Here is a 16,041-nt window from a genome sequence, read left to right as displayed (position 1 = left end):
GTTGGACGATAAACAAGGCTGAGTGCCAAAAAAATTGATGCTTTAGGACTGTGGTGGTGGACAAGACTCTCGAGAGTAACCTGGACAGTGATGAGATCAAACCAGAAAATCCTGAAGGAAATCAACCATGAATATTCACTGGAGGGACTGACGCTAAAGCTGAAGCTCCAATACTTTGCCCAGATTTGAAGGGCCAGCTCATTGGAAAACAGCTTGATGCTGGGAAAGACTGAAGGCAGGGGGAGAGGGGACGACAGAGGATGAGATGGTGGGATGGCATCACCGACTCAATCAACATGAATTTGACCAAACTCTAGGAGATGGGGAAGGACAGGGAAGCCTGGTGTGCTGCAGCCCACGGGGTCCCTAAGTGTCAGAGAGGACTGAGCAACTGAACAATAAGAACAAGACCCAGGAGCTTCTCCCTCCTGTCCAGGGACTTCCAGCCCCAACAAGGGCCTTAAGACTCCCACCCCAGGCTTCCCCCTCCCTGTCAGTTAGCCCCCCAGGTGCTGGGACCACACCCTCTCTGATGCACTCCACCGGCTAGATGCTGTGCCTAGCCTGCCTGCTGCCTCCCGCTGCGCCGGCCCGCCCGTGGCTCCGGGTCCGCTCTGCTCTTGGTGGAGCTGGTGTGGGCGGTGTGGGCTCCTGCTTAAGCGTGTCATCATCTCACCTTCCTCTCCCCCCACCTGCCTCCTCCTACCTCAGTTTGCCCTAAAGGATTAGACAGGGAAGGGTTCGTGAGAGGGGCCGACCTACAGGAGGAGCAATCTAGGGGGGCGCCCTCCAGAGCCCCCCTGTGGGGAGGGCAGCGTCCTGTCCTGGGTGTGCAAGTAGCCTGTCCTTGGGGGCTCAGAGCTCTGCTGACCCCAGCGCAGCCTCAGATCGCTGTCCGAATGAACACCGCTGAGAAGAGAGCAGGGCAGTCCCGTAGGTCTGAAGCTCAATTTTTCTGACACAGTTGAGGTTTGGGAACCAATACATTCGATAAATCCGTACATTCACCTGCTCCTGCTCTAGCATTTCACGGTCACTGTCGCCCTCTGCTGGCCACGTTGGGCATCAAGCAATGAAATCTGATGATATTCTTGCAGCTGAAGCTGCAGGAGCTCCGCATGGTTCTCAGGTCGCTCTGCCATGTCGGTCCCTGCCACCCCATGGATTGTAGCTCCCAAGTCTCCTCTGTCTGTGGAACTTCCAAGGCAAGAATACTGGATTGGGTTTCCATTTCCTCCTCCAGGAGAAGCTCTAAACAGTCGGCAGAAACAACGCCTGGAGCTGACTGTGACTCAGATCAACAGCTCTATATTGCAAAATTGAGGCTCAGATTGAGGAAAGTAGGGGAAACAACCAGGCCATTCAAGCACGGCCTAAATCAAATTCCTTATGATTATACAGTGGAGGTGACAAATTGATTCAGGGGATTAGCTCTGACAGACAGAATGTCTGAAGCTCTAAGGATGGAGGTTTGTAACTTTGTACAGGAAATGGTGACCAAAACCATCTGCAAGAGAAAGAAATGTAAGAAGGCGAAACAGCTTCTGACGAGGCCTTACAAATAGCTGAGAAAAGAAGACAAGCGAAAAGCAAACGAGAAAGGGAAAGATATACCCAAGAATTCAGAATTCCAAAGAATAGTAAGGAGAGATAAGAAAGCCTTCTCTAGGGAACAATGCGAAGTAGAGGAAAACAATAGACTGAAAAAGACTACAGATCTCTTCAAGAAAACTAGAGGCGCTAAGGCAATATTTCATGCAAAAATGGGCAAAATAAAGGACGGGAAACGTGAGGACCTAAAAGAAGCAGAAGAGATTAAGAAGAGAAGGCAAAAATACACAGTGGGACTGTACAATAAAGGTCTTAATGACCTTTACAACCCAGATGGTGTGGTGGTCACTCACCTAGAGGCAGACATCTTGGGCTGTGAAGTCAAGTGGGCCTTATGAAACATTACATTACCCTGGGAGGGCGCCCCCCCAGATTGCTCCTCCTGTAGGTCGGCCCCTCTCACGAGCCCTTTAAACTGAGGTAGGGGGAGGCAGGTGGGGGGAGAGGAAGGTGAGATGATGACACGCTTAAGCAGGAGCCCACACCGCCCACACCAGCTCCACCAAGAGCAGAGTGGACCCCGAGCCAAGGGCCGGCCGGCGCAGCGGGAGGCAGCAGGCAGGCTAGGTGCAGGATCTAGCCGGTGGAGCGCATCAGAGAGGGTGTGGTCCCAGCACCTGGGGAGGGGGAAGCCTGGGGTGGGAGTCTTAAGGTCCTTGTTGGGAGTGGAAGCCCCTGGACAGAAGGGGAAGCCCCAAGTTGGAAGTAATGGGCCTTATGAAACATCACTATGAAGTCAAGTGGGCCTTATGAAATATTACTAGGCTAGTGGAGGTGATGAAATTCCAGCTGAGCTATTTCAAATCCTAGAAGATGATGCTGTGAAAGTGCTGCACTCAATATGCCAGCAAATTTGGAAAACTCACCAGTGGCCACAGAACTGGAAAAGGTCAGTTTTCATTCCAATCCCAAAGAAGGGCAATGCCAAAGAATGCTCAAACTACTGCACAATTGTGCTCGTTTCACATGCTAGCAAAGCAAAATCCTTCAAGCTAGGCTTCAACAGTACATGAGCTGAGAACTTCCAGATGTTCAAACTAGATTTAGAAAAGAAGAAGGAACCAGAGATCAAATTGCCAATATCCTCCGGATCCTAAAAAAGCAAGGGAATTCCAGAAAAAATATCCACCTCTGCTTCCTGGACTACATTAAAGCCTCTGACTCTGTGGATCACAACAAAAAGTGGAAAATTCTTCAAGAGATGGGAAAACCAGACCGCCTTTCCTGCCTCCTTCTCGCATTTCACAGCCAATGTCTCCCTCTGCCGGTCATGTTGGGAATCAACGGGGCTCTTGGACTCCCCGCCCAGGAGGGGGCACTTGGAGATGTCACTCTCCCCAGGTACCAAGTGAAGGTCAAGAGGCAAGTTACAATTGGACATGGAACAACGGACTGGTTCAAAATTGGGAAAGGAGAACATCAAGGCTGTATGTTGTCACCCTGCTTAATTAATTTATATGCAGAGTACATCATGTGAAATGCTGGGCTGGATGAAGCACAAGCTGGAAGTGAGATTACTGGGAGAAATATCAGTAACCTCAGATACGCAGATGACACCACCCTAATGACAGAAAGTGATGAGGAATTAAAGGACCTCTTGATGAAAGTGAAAGAGAGTGAAAACGCTGGCTTAAAGCTCAACATTAAAAAAACAAAGATCACGGCATCCACTTCATACTTCACGGCAAATAGATGGGGAACAGTGGAAACAGTGACAGACTTTATTTTCTTGGGCTCCAAGATCACTGAGGACAGTGACTGCAGCCATGAAATTAAAAGACACTTGCTCCTTGGAAGAAAAGCTATGACAAACCCAGACAGTGTATTAACAAGCAGAGTCATGACTTTGCCAACAAAGGTCCATATAGTCAAAGCTACTGTTTTTCCAGTGTCGTGTACAGGTGTGAGAGTTGAATGATAAAGAAGACCGAGTGCCGAAAAATTGACGCTTTAGGACTGTGGTGGTGGAGAAGACTCTTGAGAGTAACCTGGACGGCAATGAGATCAAACCAGAAAATCCTGAAGGATATCAACCCTGAATGTTCATTAGAAGAACTGATGCTGCAGTTGAAGCTCCAATACTGTGGCCACCAGATTCAAAGAACTGGCTCATTGGAAAAGACCCTGATGCTGGGAAAGACTGAAGGCCGGAGGATAAGGGGAGACAGAGGAGCAGATGGGTGGACGCCATCACTGACTGAAGCCGCATGAGCTTGAGCAAACTCTAGGAGATGGTGATGGACAGGGAAGCGCGGCGTGCTGCAGTCCATGGGGTCTCAAAGAGTGGGACACGACTGAGCAGCTGAAGGGCAGCAGGCAGCCCAGGGGCCAGGAGACACAGGCAAGGCCCTGGGTGGTCGTGGGGACACTGTCCCCATGACAGGACCTGCCTCCTTCCTATGGGGCAGATCTGCGGATCTGATTCAAGGCCCCCACTGGAGGCTGAGTCAACCCCCATCAGGGACACGTGGGTGCCCAGGAGAGCACTGCCTGGGAACAAGTCTGACGCAGGAGACAAGGGCCTGTCCCTCATGCAGCTCCTCTGGCAGGTACCAGGCGTGGCCAGGACAGGTGGGGCTGGGGCCTGCCTGGCCCTTTAAGAGGGCCACCAGGTGGTGGGAGGTGGGAGAATTCCAGTCGCCTAGCAACAGGAGGGCTTGGCGTGTACTGTCTCCGGGAAACCAGAAGCCACATCCTGCTTGGGGACCCAGTGGCCAGAGCTGCCCTGCTGAGCGAGCTGAGCGGCCCCCCTCCCTCTCTCCCCACTCCCGCCCGTGCCTGGGCGGCGCCATGGCACAGACGGACATACTCCTGACCAAGGAGCCCGCCCCACAGACGGTGCCAGCATGCCAGCTGCCCCGCAAGCTGTACGATGTGGCCCGAAACACGGGCGCCCACACATCCTCGGGCCTGGCCACCTCCGGCTTCCGCACGGCCAAGTACCTACTGGACGAGTGGTTCCAGAACTGCTATGCCCGCTACCACCAGGCCTTCGCCGATCGCGACCAGTCGGAGCGGCAGCGCCACGAGAGCCAGCAGCTGGCGGCGGAGACCGAGGCGCTGGCACAGCGCACACAGCAAGACTCCACGAGGAAGGTGGGCGGGCGCCTGCAAGACACGCACGGCTGGAAGTCGGAGCTGCAGCGCCAGGTGGAGGAGCTGGTCTCCGAGACCGAGCAGCTGCTGGCCCAGAAGCAGCGGCTGGAGCGCGCCCTGGACGCCACGGCCGGGCCCTTCTCCATCGTCACCGACAACCTGCAGTGCCGCGATCGCCGCCAGCACCCCGACCTTGTGCGCGACTGTGTGGAGATCGAGCTGCTGAAGGTTCGGCTGCCCAGTCCCTGGAGCCGCAGACCGGCCTCCCACCTCTCTCCAGGGAGCACGACCTTCCCAGTGTTCCCCCCTCGACTTGGCTGTGCAGAGCCTGGTGCCTGGGCACCCCTGGGAGCCTGCACTCTGCCCACGTGGGGACACTCGAGCACACGCCCAGGCACAGAGGGGTGGGGTGCCAGAACCAACTGGTCCTGGGGCCTCCCCAGCTGGGGGCAGGGGCAGAACTCAGGCTCCCTGGGGGGAGGGGGGAGGGTGCCAGTTCTGGCCTTCCCTCGGCCTGGTTCCCACAGTGGGTGCTGGGCAAGGCTGAGCTCCCTGCAAGTTGGGCCAGTCAGGCCCTGCTGGGTGAGGGGCATCGTGGCCTGGGTGCCCCCCTGCACGGGGGCAGGGCTGGAGCCTCGTGCTTGTCCACTCACCTGTTCCACCCCTGCTCTCACTCGGGGAGAGGCAGGGCCCAGGCCATGGTGGCATTCATCCCCGAATGTGTGCCGGGATGACGCTGGCCTGAGGCAGGGCAGGGCTCGGCCCCCAGGAAACCAGGAAGGGCCTGAGCTGGGCCCCAGGGGCGGCTGGCTGGGGTTGGAATGCGTGCAGGCCAAGGGAGACCCTCCTGGTCAGGTCGTGGTGGCGCCGGTGCCTCCTGGGTGGCCCCTCAGTCACCCCTGGGGCCCGGCACCTGTTGACCTGCCCCTCTGGTCACCCTGGGTCATGCAGATGAAGCCCGACCCTGAGTTCACAGAGGTGGAGCCCTGCCACACCCCCACCCTGCCAATGTCTGCGTTGGAAATCCAGCCTCAGGCCGGTGTGCAGGTGTGGACGGTGAAGGTAGGGTGGAGGCCTCGTGCATCCCACAGAGACCCGGCAGGACCTGTTCTTGGGGCAGCCCTGAAGGACTGGGGGTCACCCAGGCCAGGCCCCTGATGCTGGTGGGGAAGGGCCTCAGCTGTGAGCAGGCTGCAGCCACGGTCACTCATGAGACGTGGGGAGACACACACACAGTCAGGCACCCGGGGACCCCCTCAAACCTGGGTGCCTCCCCTAAGCCCAGGCCCTTCCTCTGCCATCCCCCCACGGCCCCACCCTCACACTCATTCACTCAAGAACCTCCCAAGGCTCCAGGAGGGACGGCTCTGTTCTGAGCCAGGCCCCTCGCCCAGCAGTACATGGACAACCGAGTCAGGACAGGAAGGCGGGCCCATGGGTCAGAACCGGACACAAGGGCTTAGAGCCCAGTGGAGGGGAAGATTCAGATCCAGGGAGGGCTTTTCCTCCCCAGGAAATGAACCCGTCAGGGAGGCAGGAGGAAACACAGGGTTCCCATGTGTCCTGGGTGTGTGAGGGCAGTCCTGGGTGGGGACTTAGTTGATAGGGTCCTCAGAGGCTATTGCCGGGCACTCTGGGGTCCGTGGGCAGGCACCAGTGATGGCTCAGAGCCCGGGGGTGCTGCGTGCCCAGCAAGTGGGAACCACCATTGGCTGATGTTCCCCACAGCCCATAGAAGACCCCCAAAGAGCCCACTGCAGTGCCCCAGACAGGGTGCTCCAAGCCCAGAATAGATCCTCTAAGAGAACCAGGCTTGCCCCCACTTCCACCAGAGACTGGGGCCATAAGCAGGGCCCAGTTCCACTGGGCATCACCCGAAACTCTGCTCTTCCTCGGGGTTTAAGAGCCTGGAGGTCCTCAGACTCTCACCAGGGGCGGGGGTCTTCTCCCCTAGGAGGCCGAGCTCATCCGGAACATTCAGGAGCTCCTGAAAAGGACCATCATGCAGGCTGTGAGCCAGATTCGGTGGGTCTGGGCGGCCTCCAGAGCTGCCCTTGGGGTGACCCCGTCCTCTTACCCCTCAGGCCACTGTAGGCAGGAGGTCGGGTGACCCGGCCCTGAGGCTGCGAGAGGTGACGGACTGTCCCCAGCCACAGCCAGGAGCACAGGGCGGGGAGGGGGCACTGGGCAGGTGGGGGTGGCCAGGGGGCCTGGACATCCAGAGCCAGACCAGCACCCCGGGGCCCACCGTCAGCAGATGAGGCCCCCCTGTCGCCTGGGGGCTGGCCATGCCCAGCGTCGGGGTGCGCCCAGCTCCCCACCCGCCCTGACGCAGGCCCTGCCCGCCGTTCGCCCGCAGGCTGAACCGGGAGCACAAGGAAACCTGCGAGACGGACTGGTCCGACAAGGTGGAGGCCTACAACATCGACGAGGCCTGCTGCCGCTACAGCAGCCAGAGCACCGACGTGCAGTTCTACCCGCACTCGGCCACGTTCGAGGAGAGGTGGGGCTGAGAGACCCCGCCCGGGCGCCCCGTCCCTCCGCCGGGGGCCTCTGTGCGGCACTTCTGCCCCTGGGGAGGGCAGGCGCCCGGCGGGACCCCCACCCAAGTGCCGGGCACACTCGGTTGACTGTCCCGCTGGGCTTCACAGGAGGAGGCAGGACCTAGCACTGGGGCAGGGTGTGTGTGTGTGTGAAAGAGAGAGAGAGAAGTGTGTGAGAGAAAGTGTATATGTGTGTTTGAGCGAGAGTCTGTGAGAGTGTGTGTGTGAGTATGAGAGTGAGTGTTAGTGTGCAGTGTGTGCATAAGTGTGAGTGAGAGTGTGTGTGTGAATGTGTGAGAGTAAGAGTGTGTATGTGTGAGTGTGAGTGTGAGATTGAGTGTGTGAGAGTGTGTGAGTGAGGGGGTGTGTGTGTGAGTGTGTCAGAGTAAGAGAGGGTGTGTGAGTGTGTGTGAGAAAGAGAATGTATGTGCGTGTGCATGTGAGTGTGTGAGAAAGTGCGTGTGAGTGTGTGAGTGTGTGTGTGTGTGTGTGTGTGTGTGTGTGTAGGGGGGAGCGGGCTGCAGCTCCGCGTGCGGCCGGCAGGGGGCGCGCGGCCACCACCCGGCGCAGCCACGGCCGTCGGGGCACGAGCGCGGGGACCCCTGGGCGGCTCAGGAGGCGCCGGGAGCTGGCGGAGAGACCCTACGGGCGCCGTCAGGGGCGGGGCACGGGGGCGCGGGGCCGCGGTGTGGCTCTAGGACTTCGAGTGGTCGTCCGTGCCAAGGCCCTGGGGACTCGGGGTGAGGCAGGCGCGGGGAGGTCCTTGTAGCTGCCCCCACCGACCGCGGTGTCAGCCCACTCCCCCACCCGTAGTGCCTCCACGCCCGAGACGTGGGCCAAGTTCACCCAGGAACACCTGTACCGCGCTGAGCGCGAGCGCCTGGCCTCAGTCAACCTGCGGAACCTCATCGACTGCATACTGCAGGACACGTCCGAGGACCTGCGGCTGCAGTGCGACGCCGTGAACCTGGCCTTCGGGCGGCGGTGCGAGGAGCTGGAGGACGCGCGCCACAAGCTAGAGCACCACCTGCGCAAGGTGAGGCCTCTCGGCTGAGCTCAGCCCGCGGCCAGGCCACGCCCATCCCGCAGCCAGGGCACACCCTGGACACGCCCATCCCGCAGCCAGGGCACACCCTGGACACGCCCACCGCGCAGCCAGGCCACACCCTGGACACGCCCATCCCGCAGCCAGGCCACACCCTGGACACGCCCGCCGCGCAGCCAGGCCACACCCAGCCTATGACCTGGCCCCGCCAGGGCAGCCCCTGAGACTGGCAAAGACCAGGCTCAGAATGGGTAGCCCAGACCATCACACTCCCACTGCCCACTATGCCCTGGTTACAGCCTGGCCTGGCCCTTGCCCACCTTGGCCCTGTCCATCCTGAGGGAACCCTGGTCAAGGCCCCCCCTCCTCCCCCAGGGCCCTCATTAAGCTGATGAGAAGGCCTAATGACATTTGAGGATGGTGGCATTGCCAGTGGCGTAACTGTTACAGGGGAGGGCTGCAGGCCAGAGCAGGGAAGGTGGAAGGAGGTGGCAGGCTCGGCTATCTAGGGGGTGTCCCTGATGCTGGCCCTGGCTCAGCAGGGCCCTGACCCCAGGCTCTCTGGGTGACCTTTGCTGCCTTTGTCTCCACAGCACCTGACCAGGGTCGGGGTCTGGTGACCTCAGGGCTGGGGCTCTTAGGACAAAGCCACTGTGCGCTGAGCTTTGCTGTCCTCCCCCAGCCTCACCCTAGGCCTCAGGGTGCCCATGGCAGGGCTGAGGTGGCCGTGCACACCCTCCCTGCTTCCACACTGCCTCTAGAAGCAGGGGTTAGGGCTTGGGGTGCGGGGTGACCCACGGGGCCATCCTGTGTGGGTAAGACCCAGAGGGTGACCCACAGGCTGTCCTGTGTGCAGACGCTGCGGGAGATCACGGACCAGGAGCACAACGTCGCGGCGTTGAAGCAGGCCATCAAAGACAAGGAGGCACCTCTGAAGGTGGCCCAGACTCGCCTGTACCAGCGCTCCCACCGGCCCAACGTGGAGCTGTGCAGAGACGCTGCCCAGTTCAGGTGCCACGGCCGCAAGGGCCTCTCTGGGCTGGGCCGTCACCCTCCACCACATGGGTGCCGTCCACCCGCCCCCAGGCCTCCTCAGCCTCTGGGGCCCCCTTGAACACCCTCCGACACACAGCCCTGCAGATGTAAAGAGGAAAGACGCCGGCCCCCACCTCACCCCCCACCCTACACACTGGGCTCCCACATTCCCTCTCCTGCCCCAGCCCCACTGGACACTGCCTGTCCTTTGGGGGAACACTGTGTGGGTCTCTGAGTGCCAGGGCCGGCCACACTCCCCACTTCACCCCGGTCTGGAATCTCGGGGTCTGGGAGGCAGAGCTCCCCAAGCCACATGGCCACCCCGACCACCTGTCCTGGCCCTCCACACCTCTGACGTCAGGGTGGATGCACCTCCTCCTCCCAGCTTGGGTCTCCTCTGGGGCTTTGGGGGGTCCTTCAATGGCCAAGTGTATTGAGCAGGACGCCCCGCCCAGGTCCCCACCCTTTGAACCCGGGGCTGCCCCCTTGGCGCCCTCAGCAGGCCCGGCGTCCAGGCTGGCCCCACTCAGCCCACCTCTGCCCACAGGCTGGTGAGCGAGGTGGAGGAGCTGAACCTGTCCCTGGCAGCGCTGAAGGAGAAGCTTCTGGAAGCGGAGCAGTCTCTGCGCAACCTGGAGGACACGCGCATGAGCCTGGAGAAGGACATCGCGGTCAAGACCAACAGCCTCTTCATCGACCGCCACAAGTGCATGGCCCACCGTGCCCACTACCCCACCGTGCTGCAGCTGGCCGGCTACCAGTGACCGCCGGGCGCAGGGCCCACCCCTCCTCGAATAAAGAGCACGTTAGCCTTCTACTCAGGGTGCGCACCTGGGCAGGTGGGCTTTGCCTGTGGACTCCATCATTCCCGCCGTGGGAGGCCAAGGGTCTCCTGCCTGGGGCACCCCCTGTCCCCACCTGGGGACAGGGGTCAGTCGAGGTCCCCCTCATTGCCCTCCGCTGACCACCTGGGCCACCTGCCAGATGCTTCCGGGGGAGCGTCACCTCCCATCACCACTGGTCACGGCCTCTGGGCCTTGCAGTGGCGGCTGAAGCTCTGTTCTTCTTCACCCGTGCCCTGGACGGTCACCCAAGCCCAGCTGGCACTCTCCTCTCATTAGCGGGGGCATCAGAACATGGTGCTGGCCCGGCTACCCCCAAGGGACTTGGCCCCTGGGCTGCACACTGCAGGCCTGGGGCAGTGACAGCCCAGGGAACTGTGGGACCACTCCCTGCCACCCCCACCTGGTGTGGGCTCTGGGCACCAGAGGGCACACCTGAGCTGGGGGTGGGGGTGTCCACAGCTCTGGACAGAAGTGGGCGCTGCCTCTGGGGCACCCCCCAAGCAGCACCAGGCCTTCTCTCTCCCCCTCCGCCGAAGCTCTCTCCCTCTGCCCCCCGCTGATGAGCTCAAGGGGGCCGCTTCCCTCCCCGACAGCAGCTCATCAGCAGGACTCAGGCAGCTTGCATTAAGAGGCCAGGAGATAATAACCCAGCCGCACACTCGCAGCTCTCAGACCCCATTATCAACCGAGGCCGCGCTGTGCGGAGCCCCCATCAGCGCCCAGGGCCTCCGTGTCCCAGCCCCCACCCCCCACTGGGGCCGCTGACGGGGAGCCAAGTGGAGGTGCTGTGCAAAGCTCATTATCTCCACGGCCCGGGGGCTGGGCACTCATTGTTCGCAGTTGTCTCATGACCACCCGTGAGGCCGGAAATCTTGTCCTCTTGTAGAGACAAATGACCAGGCCGTGGAGCTGAGGGATGGCTCTGGGCTGCTCGGCAGGTTCCCGAGGCGGTTGCTGCATCTCTCTGGGGAGTCAGCAGCCCTGGGGAGGAGGCAGACAGCTGCGCCCACCCCCAGGGATTCAGGCCCTGCAGGAGTGGGGAGCTGGAGGCACAGGGCACACCAGGGCCCTGAGGATAGCTGAAGCCCGTGGACACTCTGGCCACTGCTGAGTCCCTGGTGCCCATTTTACAGATGGGGAAACGAGGTCGGACGCAGGGAGCAGTGGAGCTCGCGCGTCTACCTCTCTCTGGGTGCCCCAGAAGCCCCTGAGACGAAAGTGGAGCAGGCAGAGAGGAGCCCCCAGCCCACCCCTGGGCCCAGCACCTTTGGCCGGAGCCTGGGTTAGCCCAGCCCTGGCGGGGTGGGGGGGGTGTCTGCGGAGAGGCCTCCCGTCCAGGCCATCTGATCCGGATTCCACAAGAACGTGTCCTTGCTCCAGACAAGCACAAGGCGTGGGGGCGGCCAAGCACTGCTGCGTGAACCCTCACCTCCAGGGGCTGGGGGCATCTGGGACCCAGCTCCAGCTGGCAGGCTCCCCTGACCACAGCCCTCACCTGCTCTGCTCTCCCCAGGCTGGCAAGAGAATCCCCCAAGCACTGCTGCGTGAACCCTCACCTCCAGGGCTGGGCATCTGGGCCCACTCCCTGCACCCCACAGCCCTCACCTGCTCTGCTCTCCCCAGGCTGGCAAGAGAATCCCCCACAGGCGGGGTCCCCTGTCTCCCCCTCTACCTCCAGCCTGCCTCCTCCATGGTCAGCAGCGAGGAGGGCACGGGGTGCCTGTGGGGAGTGCCGGACCCTGGGCTGTGCCCAGATCCACAGGGGCGAGCAAGCCAACCCCAGATGCCTGCAGCCTGCCTCCCAGAAGGTGGCTCCAGCTCCCCAGGCCACGTCGGTGCCCCGCCGCCAGGCAGCCTGCTTGGTGTGGTCGAGCGGCGGGGGATGCTTCTCAGGGAGTCACATGGCCTCGTGTTCAGAGGCCGAGGCACCAGGCGCTGCCCGGGGCCCAGTGTCCAGCTGCCTAGGCCCAAGCAAGCATGAGGCCAGGTCCTGGTGCAGTCACGGCCCCCGCCTGCCACTGCCCGGGGCGCCCTGTGAGTCATTCCGCCGGAGGGGGCTGGCATCACAGGGACACAGCCCTCATCCCCTGAAAGGCTCGGCTACCGCCAAGGGCCCCCGACAGGGCATCACAGCCTCTCCGCTGGGCGCCACAGCCCTGCTACGGTGTGGCGGGAGGCGGGGGCAGACACCGCAGCCTGGCCAGATGCTGCCCCCGCCCCTCAGCGCCACCTGCCAGGCCCAGCCCTCACGGCCCAGCCAGAGATGGGAGGGCGCCACTGTCCCCCGGTGGGCTCGGCACCGGCGAGTGGTCTGTCTCCAACTTTGGCTTCCGGTCTCATTGCCAGTCTCCACTCAGCCACTGCTCCAGCCTCCCCGACGCTAAGTCATCGCACCCCAAATGGCAGCCAGCCTCACAGTCCCAGCCTCCCCCGGCCCCCAAGCCCCGCCACGACAGGGCTGGGGGAGGACCCTGGAGCCCCTAAGGCAGGGCTGTGGCAGGTGGCAGGCCGGGCGGCGGGCAACAGGGCCCCGTGAGCCTCCTGCCGGGAGCTCAGAAGCTGGCCCGAGGCCTGTTGGTCTTGGATGGCCCAGAGGGAAGCCACGGGTGCCTGGGGCGGGCATGAAAGGGCTCTTTCACCGGCCGCTGCGCAGAGACGCCGGAGACCGCCAGGCAGGCAGCAACACCCAGTCGTGAAATGGTAATGGGCAGTGGGGGTGGGTGGTGGTCTTCACAGCAACCTTGAGCAGGGCCTGGGGTAAGGGCCCCAGCAGCACAGGCCTGCCTGCCGGGGTGGCTGCCCAGGAGACACCCATGCCGGTCCGTTTCCTCCATGGGAGGGGTCCAAGAGAGTCCTGCAGGGTCCAGTGTGGCTCAGGGGGTGGGTGAGGGTCTGCGAGGTTTGAGGAGGTGGTAGAGAGAAGGGGTCCCACCTGCCAGGAAAGCTCAGCCTGGGAGTGGGTCTCAGACTACATGAGAGGAAGGCCTGCATCTTGGGCTGAAGTCCTGAGGGCTTCCTGAAGAAGGGGCCTGGGTACTTGCTCAGGATGACCAGGGTACAGGGAAGAGTGAGGACCCCGATCTCACACACCTGCCCTTGCAGGAGACCAACCCTGCCTGGGCCTCTCGGATGCAGCCCTTGGGAGAACAGGGCAGGCAGAGTCCATTTGCCAGGAAAACTGAGGCCCGGGCCCATATGGAGCTCACCCAGGGCCCCCAGCAGCTGGAAAGTGTGGCTCCACCTGGCACTGATGGGCCCGGGGTTAGGCAGGGTCTCCCGGAGGAGGGGACATGGAGACCGGAGGCTCAGGACTGGCAGGGATTAAAGATCAGCTTCTGTACAGCTGGGTGGGGGCCGGGGTAGCCTCCCCGGTTACCCTCCCTCCTCCTAGGGGCTCAGGATGTACATGTCCCTGCTGCCCAGCAAGGCAGCCTGGTAGAAACTGCCTCATGTCGGGCCCCATCCAACATGGGCCCTGGGCCCGGCTGCCCAGAGTGTGGGATGTGGGGTGGGGAGCATACCCTTCCCTGAAGTAGCCCCTCCTGGAGGGCCCTGGCCAGTCCCGGTGAGGGGGGCTTGGGGGTCTGTTTCAGAGCCCCCATCCCCACTCAGCGCCCCCTGCATCTGCCGGGTGTGGGGTCTCCGGCCATGGGGGCTTTGGGGACCCGGACTCCCCAACAGCAGGCACTGAGGGTGCCCACTGCCACCCAGAACTAAGGCCTCAGGGAGGGAGGGGCACAAGCAGGGAGCAGTGCCCAGGAAGTGTCAGCTCCCACAGGCGGCCACCTCGGCGCTTGCTGGGGCTCCGGGAGGGCGGGGCAGGGCCCTCTCAGCAGTGGTTGCCCCCAGGCTGTGTCAAGGAGGAGTCTCAGATCCGGGGAAGGACCCATCAGCGGTGTCAGGGTGGGATGAGAGTCCAGGAGGGGCTGACCAGGGCGCTCTGTGCGGGACAAGGCTCTGGCCGACCCCACCGCAGCCCCCTCAAGGGGTCCCAGCTGTTCCTCCCCACCCAGGCGGCTCCCTGGGCCCCCCATCGTCTCCCCCACACAGGGGAGCTGCCAGGCTGCCGTGGGGGCACTGGGGGCTCAGCAGGGCAAGCCCTCCACTCCCTGCCTTCCTCTCACACCTTTTTCCTCCCCTCCTGCCCGGCCCCAGGCCCTGGCCTGGATGGTGGCCCCTGCCCTCCTGCTGCTCCTGGCGCTGCCTGCTGGGGCCTGGCATGGCCTGGGGCTGCCTCGCCGGCCGTGTGTGCAGTGCTGCCGTCCAGCCTGGCCCCCCGCCGCCCCCGGCCCAGGTGCCCATGTGAGCGACGGGGACATGTGGGCGGGGCTGCCCCGCCTGAGGCCCACTATTGACATCTCGATTCTCAAAGGTGAGTATACCCGGAGGGGCGGCCTCCTCTGCCCCTGGCCCTACAGGGACACCTATGCTGAGGGGAGGGGACAGGAGGCCCCAAGGGGGCAATGGATGGGTGCCTGCTCCCTGCTCCCCATGGCCACCCCCACCTAGGTGGGCAGAGGGTGTCCTGGGGAAGGGGCTGTGGACAGGGGGCCTGAGGCTGCCCTCAGCCCTGCCCCTAGGGGAGGGGAAGGGTCCTGGGTCCCCTCTGGGGGTGAGAGAGGCAGGGCTCTGGGAGGGCCTCACCCTGGGGCCTGGACTGCCAGCTGCACTGAGCTTGAACCCCAGCGCTCTCCTTCAAAGACCAGTTCAGACCCTTCCTCTGGCGGCTGCCTGACCCCCCCACCCCCGCATGACGGTCAGCACAGATCCCCGAACAGCCAGGCCCTCGGGGTGTGGCTTCTCTCTCTTTGCTCCTCGGAGGGTGAGTTAGCGCTGCTCTGAGAGAGGAGACTGAGGCCCACAGAGGCGAGGCCACGTGCAGGGCCACGTGGCCAGAGAACCCGACCCTGCGAGCCCTGACCAGGGGCTTCTCCTCACCCCCCACCCCTCCCCGGCAGGTGAGAAGGGCGAGGTGGGGGTCAGAGGTCGCTCTGGCAGGAGCGGGAAGGAGGGCCCGCCCGGCTCCCGGGGCCTCCGCGGCCGCAAGGGCCAGAAGGGGCAGGCGGGGCTGCCGGGCGCACAGTGCCCGCGCACCTACGCGGCCTTCTCGGTGGGCCGGAGTGAGGGGCTGCACAGCGCCGACGCCCTCCAGGCGGTGACCTTCGACACGGAGCTGGTCAACTTGGACGGCGCCTTCGACCTGGCCTCCGGCCGCTTCCTCTGCACCGCGCCCGGCGTCTATTTCCTGAGCCTCAACGTGCATACCTGGAACTACAAGGAGACCTATCTGCACATCATGCGCAACGCGCACGCGGCCGCCGTGCTGTACGCGCAGCCCAGCGAGCGCAGCGTGATGCAGGCGCAGAGCCTGCTGCTGCCGCTGGCCGCGGGCGACGCCGTCTGGGTGCGCATGTTCCAGCGCGACCGCGACAACGCCATCTTCGGCGAGCACGGCGACCTCTACATCACCTTCAGCGGCCACCTGGTCAAGCCGGACGCCGAGCTCTGATGGTCCCGGCGCCACGCCAGCTCCCAGGGCCCACCCTCCTGAGCACCCCCTCGCCCCGCCCAGGACTGGGGCCAGCTGTGATTAAGCTCCGCCCGCGTGCACATGCTGAAGTAGGGGGGCCCGGCAGGAGCAAGACAGACCCACCAGCCCCGCTAGACACGGACCCCAAATGAGGGGTCCCAGCAAGAAATTCCGGAGCAGACCCACCTTCGGGCGCGCGGTGGGCGGGGTTGAGGCCGGGCACCTCCACCCGCTAAGGAGCTTGGCCCCCTGGTCGAGTTCCCTTTCCCCTTATAAAGGCTGTGCCAGGCCCCACGCTGTGAGAGAATTACAAAGCACCTACTGGGTGCTGGGCTG

The 16,041-nt window shown here is 62.8% G+C and overlaps 2 protein-coding genes across 2 annotated transcripts; both read left to right on the top strand.

Annotated features, from left to right (window-relative positions):
- On the top strand, positions 4,299-10,147 carry LOC102177295 (tektin-4). Its single transcript, XM_018040077.1, has 6 exons — positions 4,299-4,935; positions 6,662-6,732; positions 7,067-7,210; positions 8,064-8,286; positions 9,152-9,306; positions 9,878-10,147. Exons 1-6 carry the CDS (start codon positions 4,402-4,404, stop codon positions 10,092-10,094), a joined length of 1,344 nt encoding a protein of 447 aa, XP_017895566.1. The 5' UTR covers positions 4,299-4,401; the 3' UTR covers positions 10,095-10,147.
- C1QTNF8 (C1q and tumor necrosis factor related protein 8) lies at positions 14,343-15,684 on the top strand. Its single transcript, XM_018040194.1, has 2 exons — positions 14,343-14,547; positions 15,134-15,684. Exons 1-2 carry the CDS (start codon positions 14,343-14,345, stop codon positions 15,682-15,684), a joined length of 756 nt encoding a protein of 251 aa, XP_017895683.1.

The sequence above is a fragment of the Capra hircus genome, chromosome 25, assembly GCF_001704415.2.
Source record: "Capra hircus breed San Clemente chromosome 25, ASM170441v1, whole genome shotgun sequence".
Classification (NCBI taxonomy): domain Eukaryota; kingdom Metazoa; phylum Chordata; class Mammalia; order Artiodactyla; family Bovidae; genus Capra; species Capra hircus.
The sequence above is the reverse complement of the archived record's forward strand: the minus strand, read 5'-3'. Positions and strand labels throughout refer to the sequence as shown.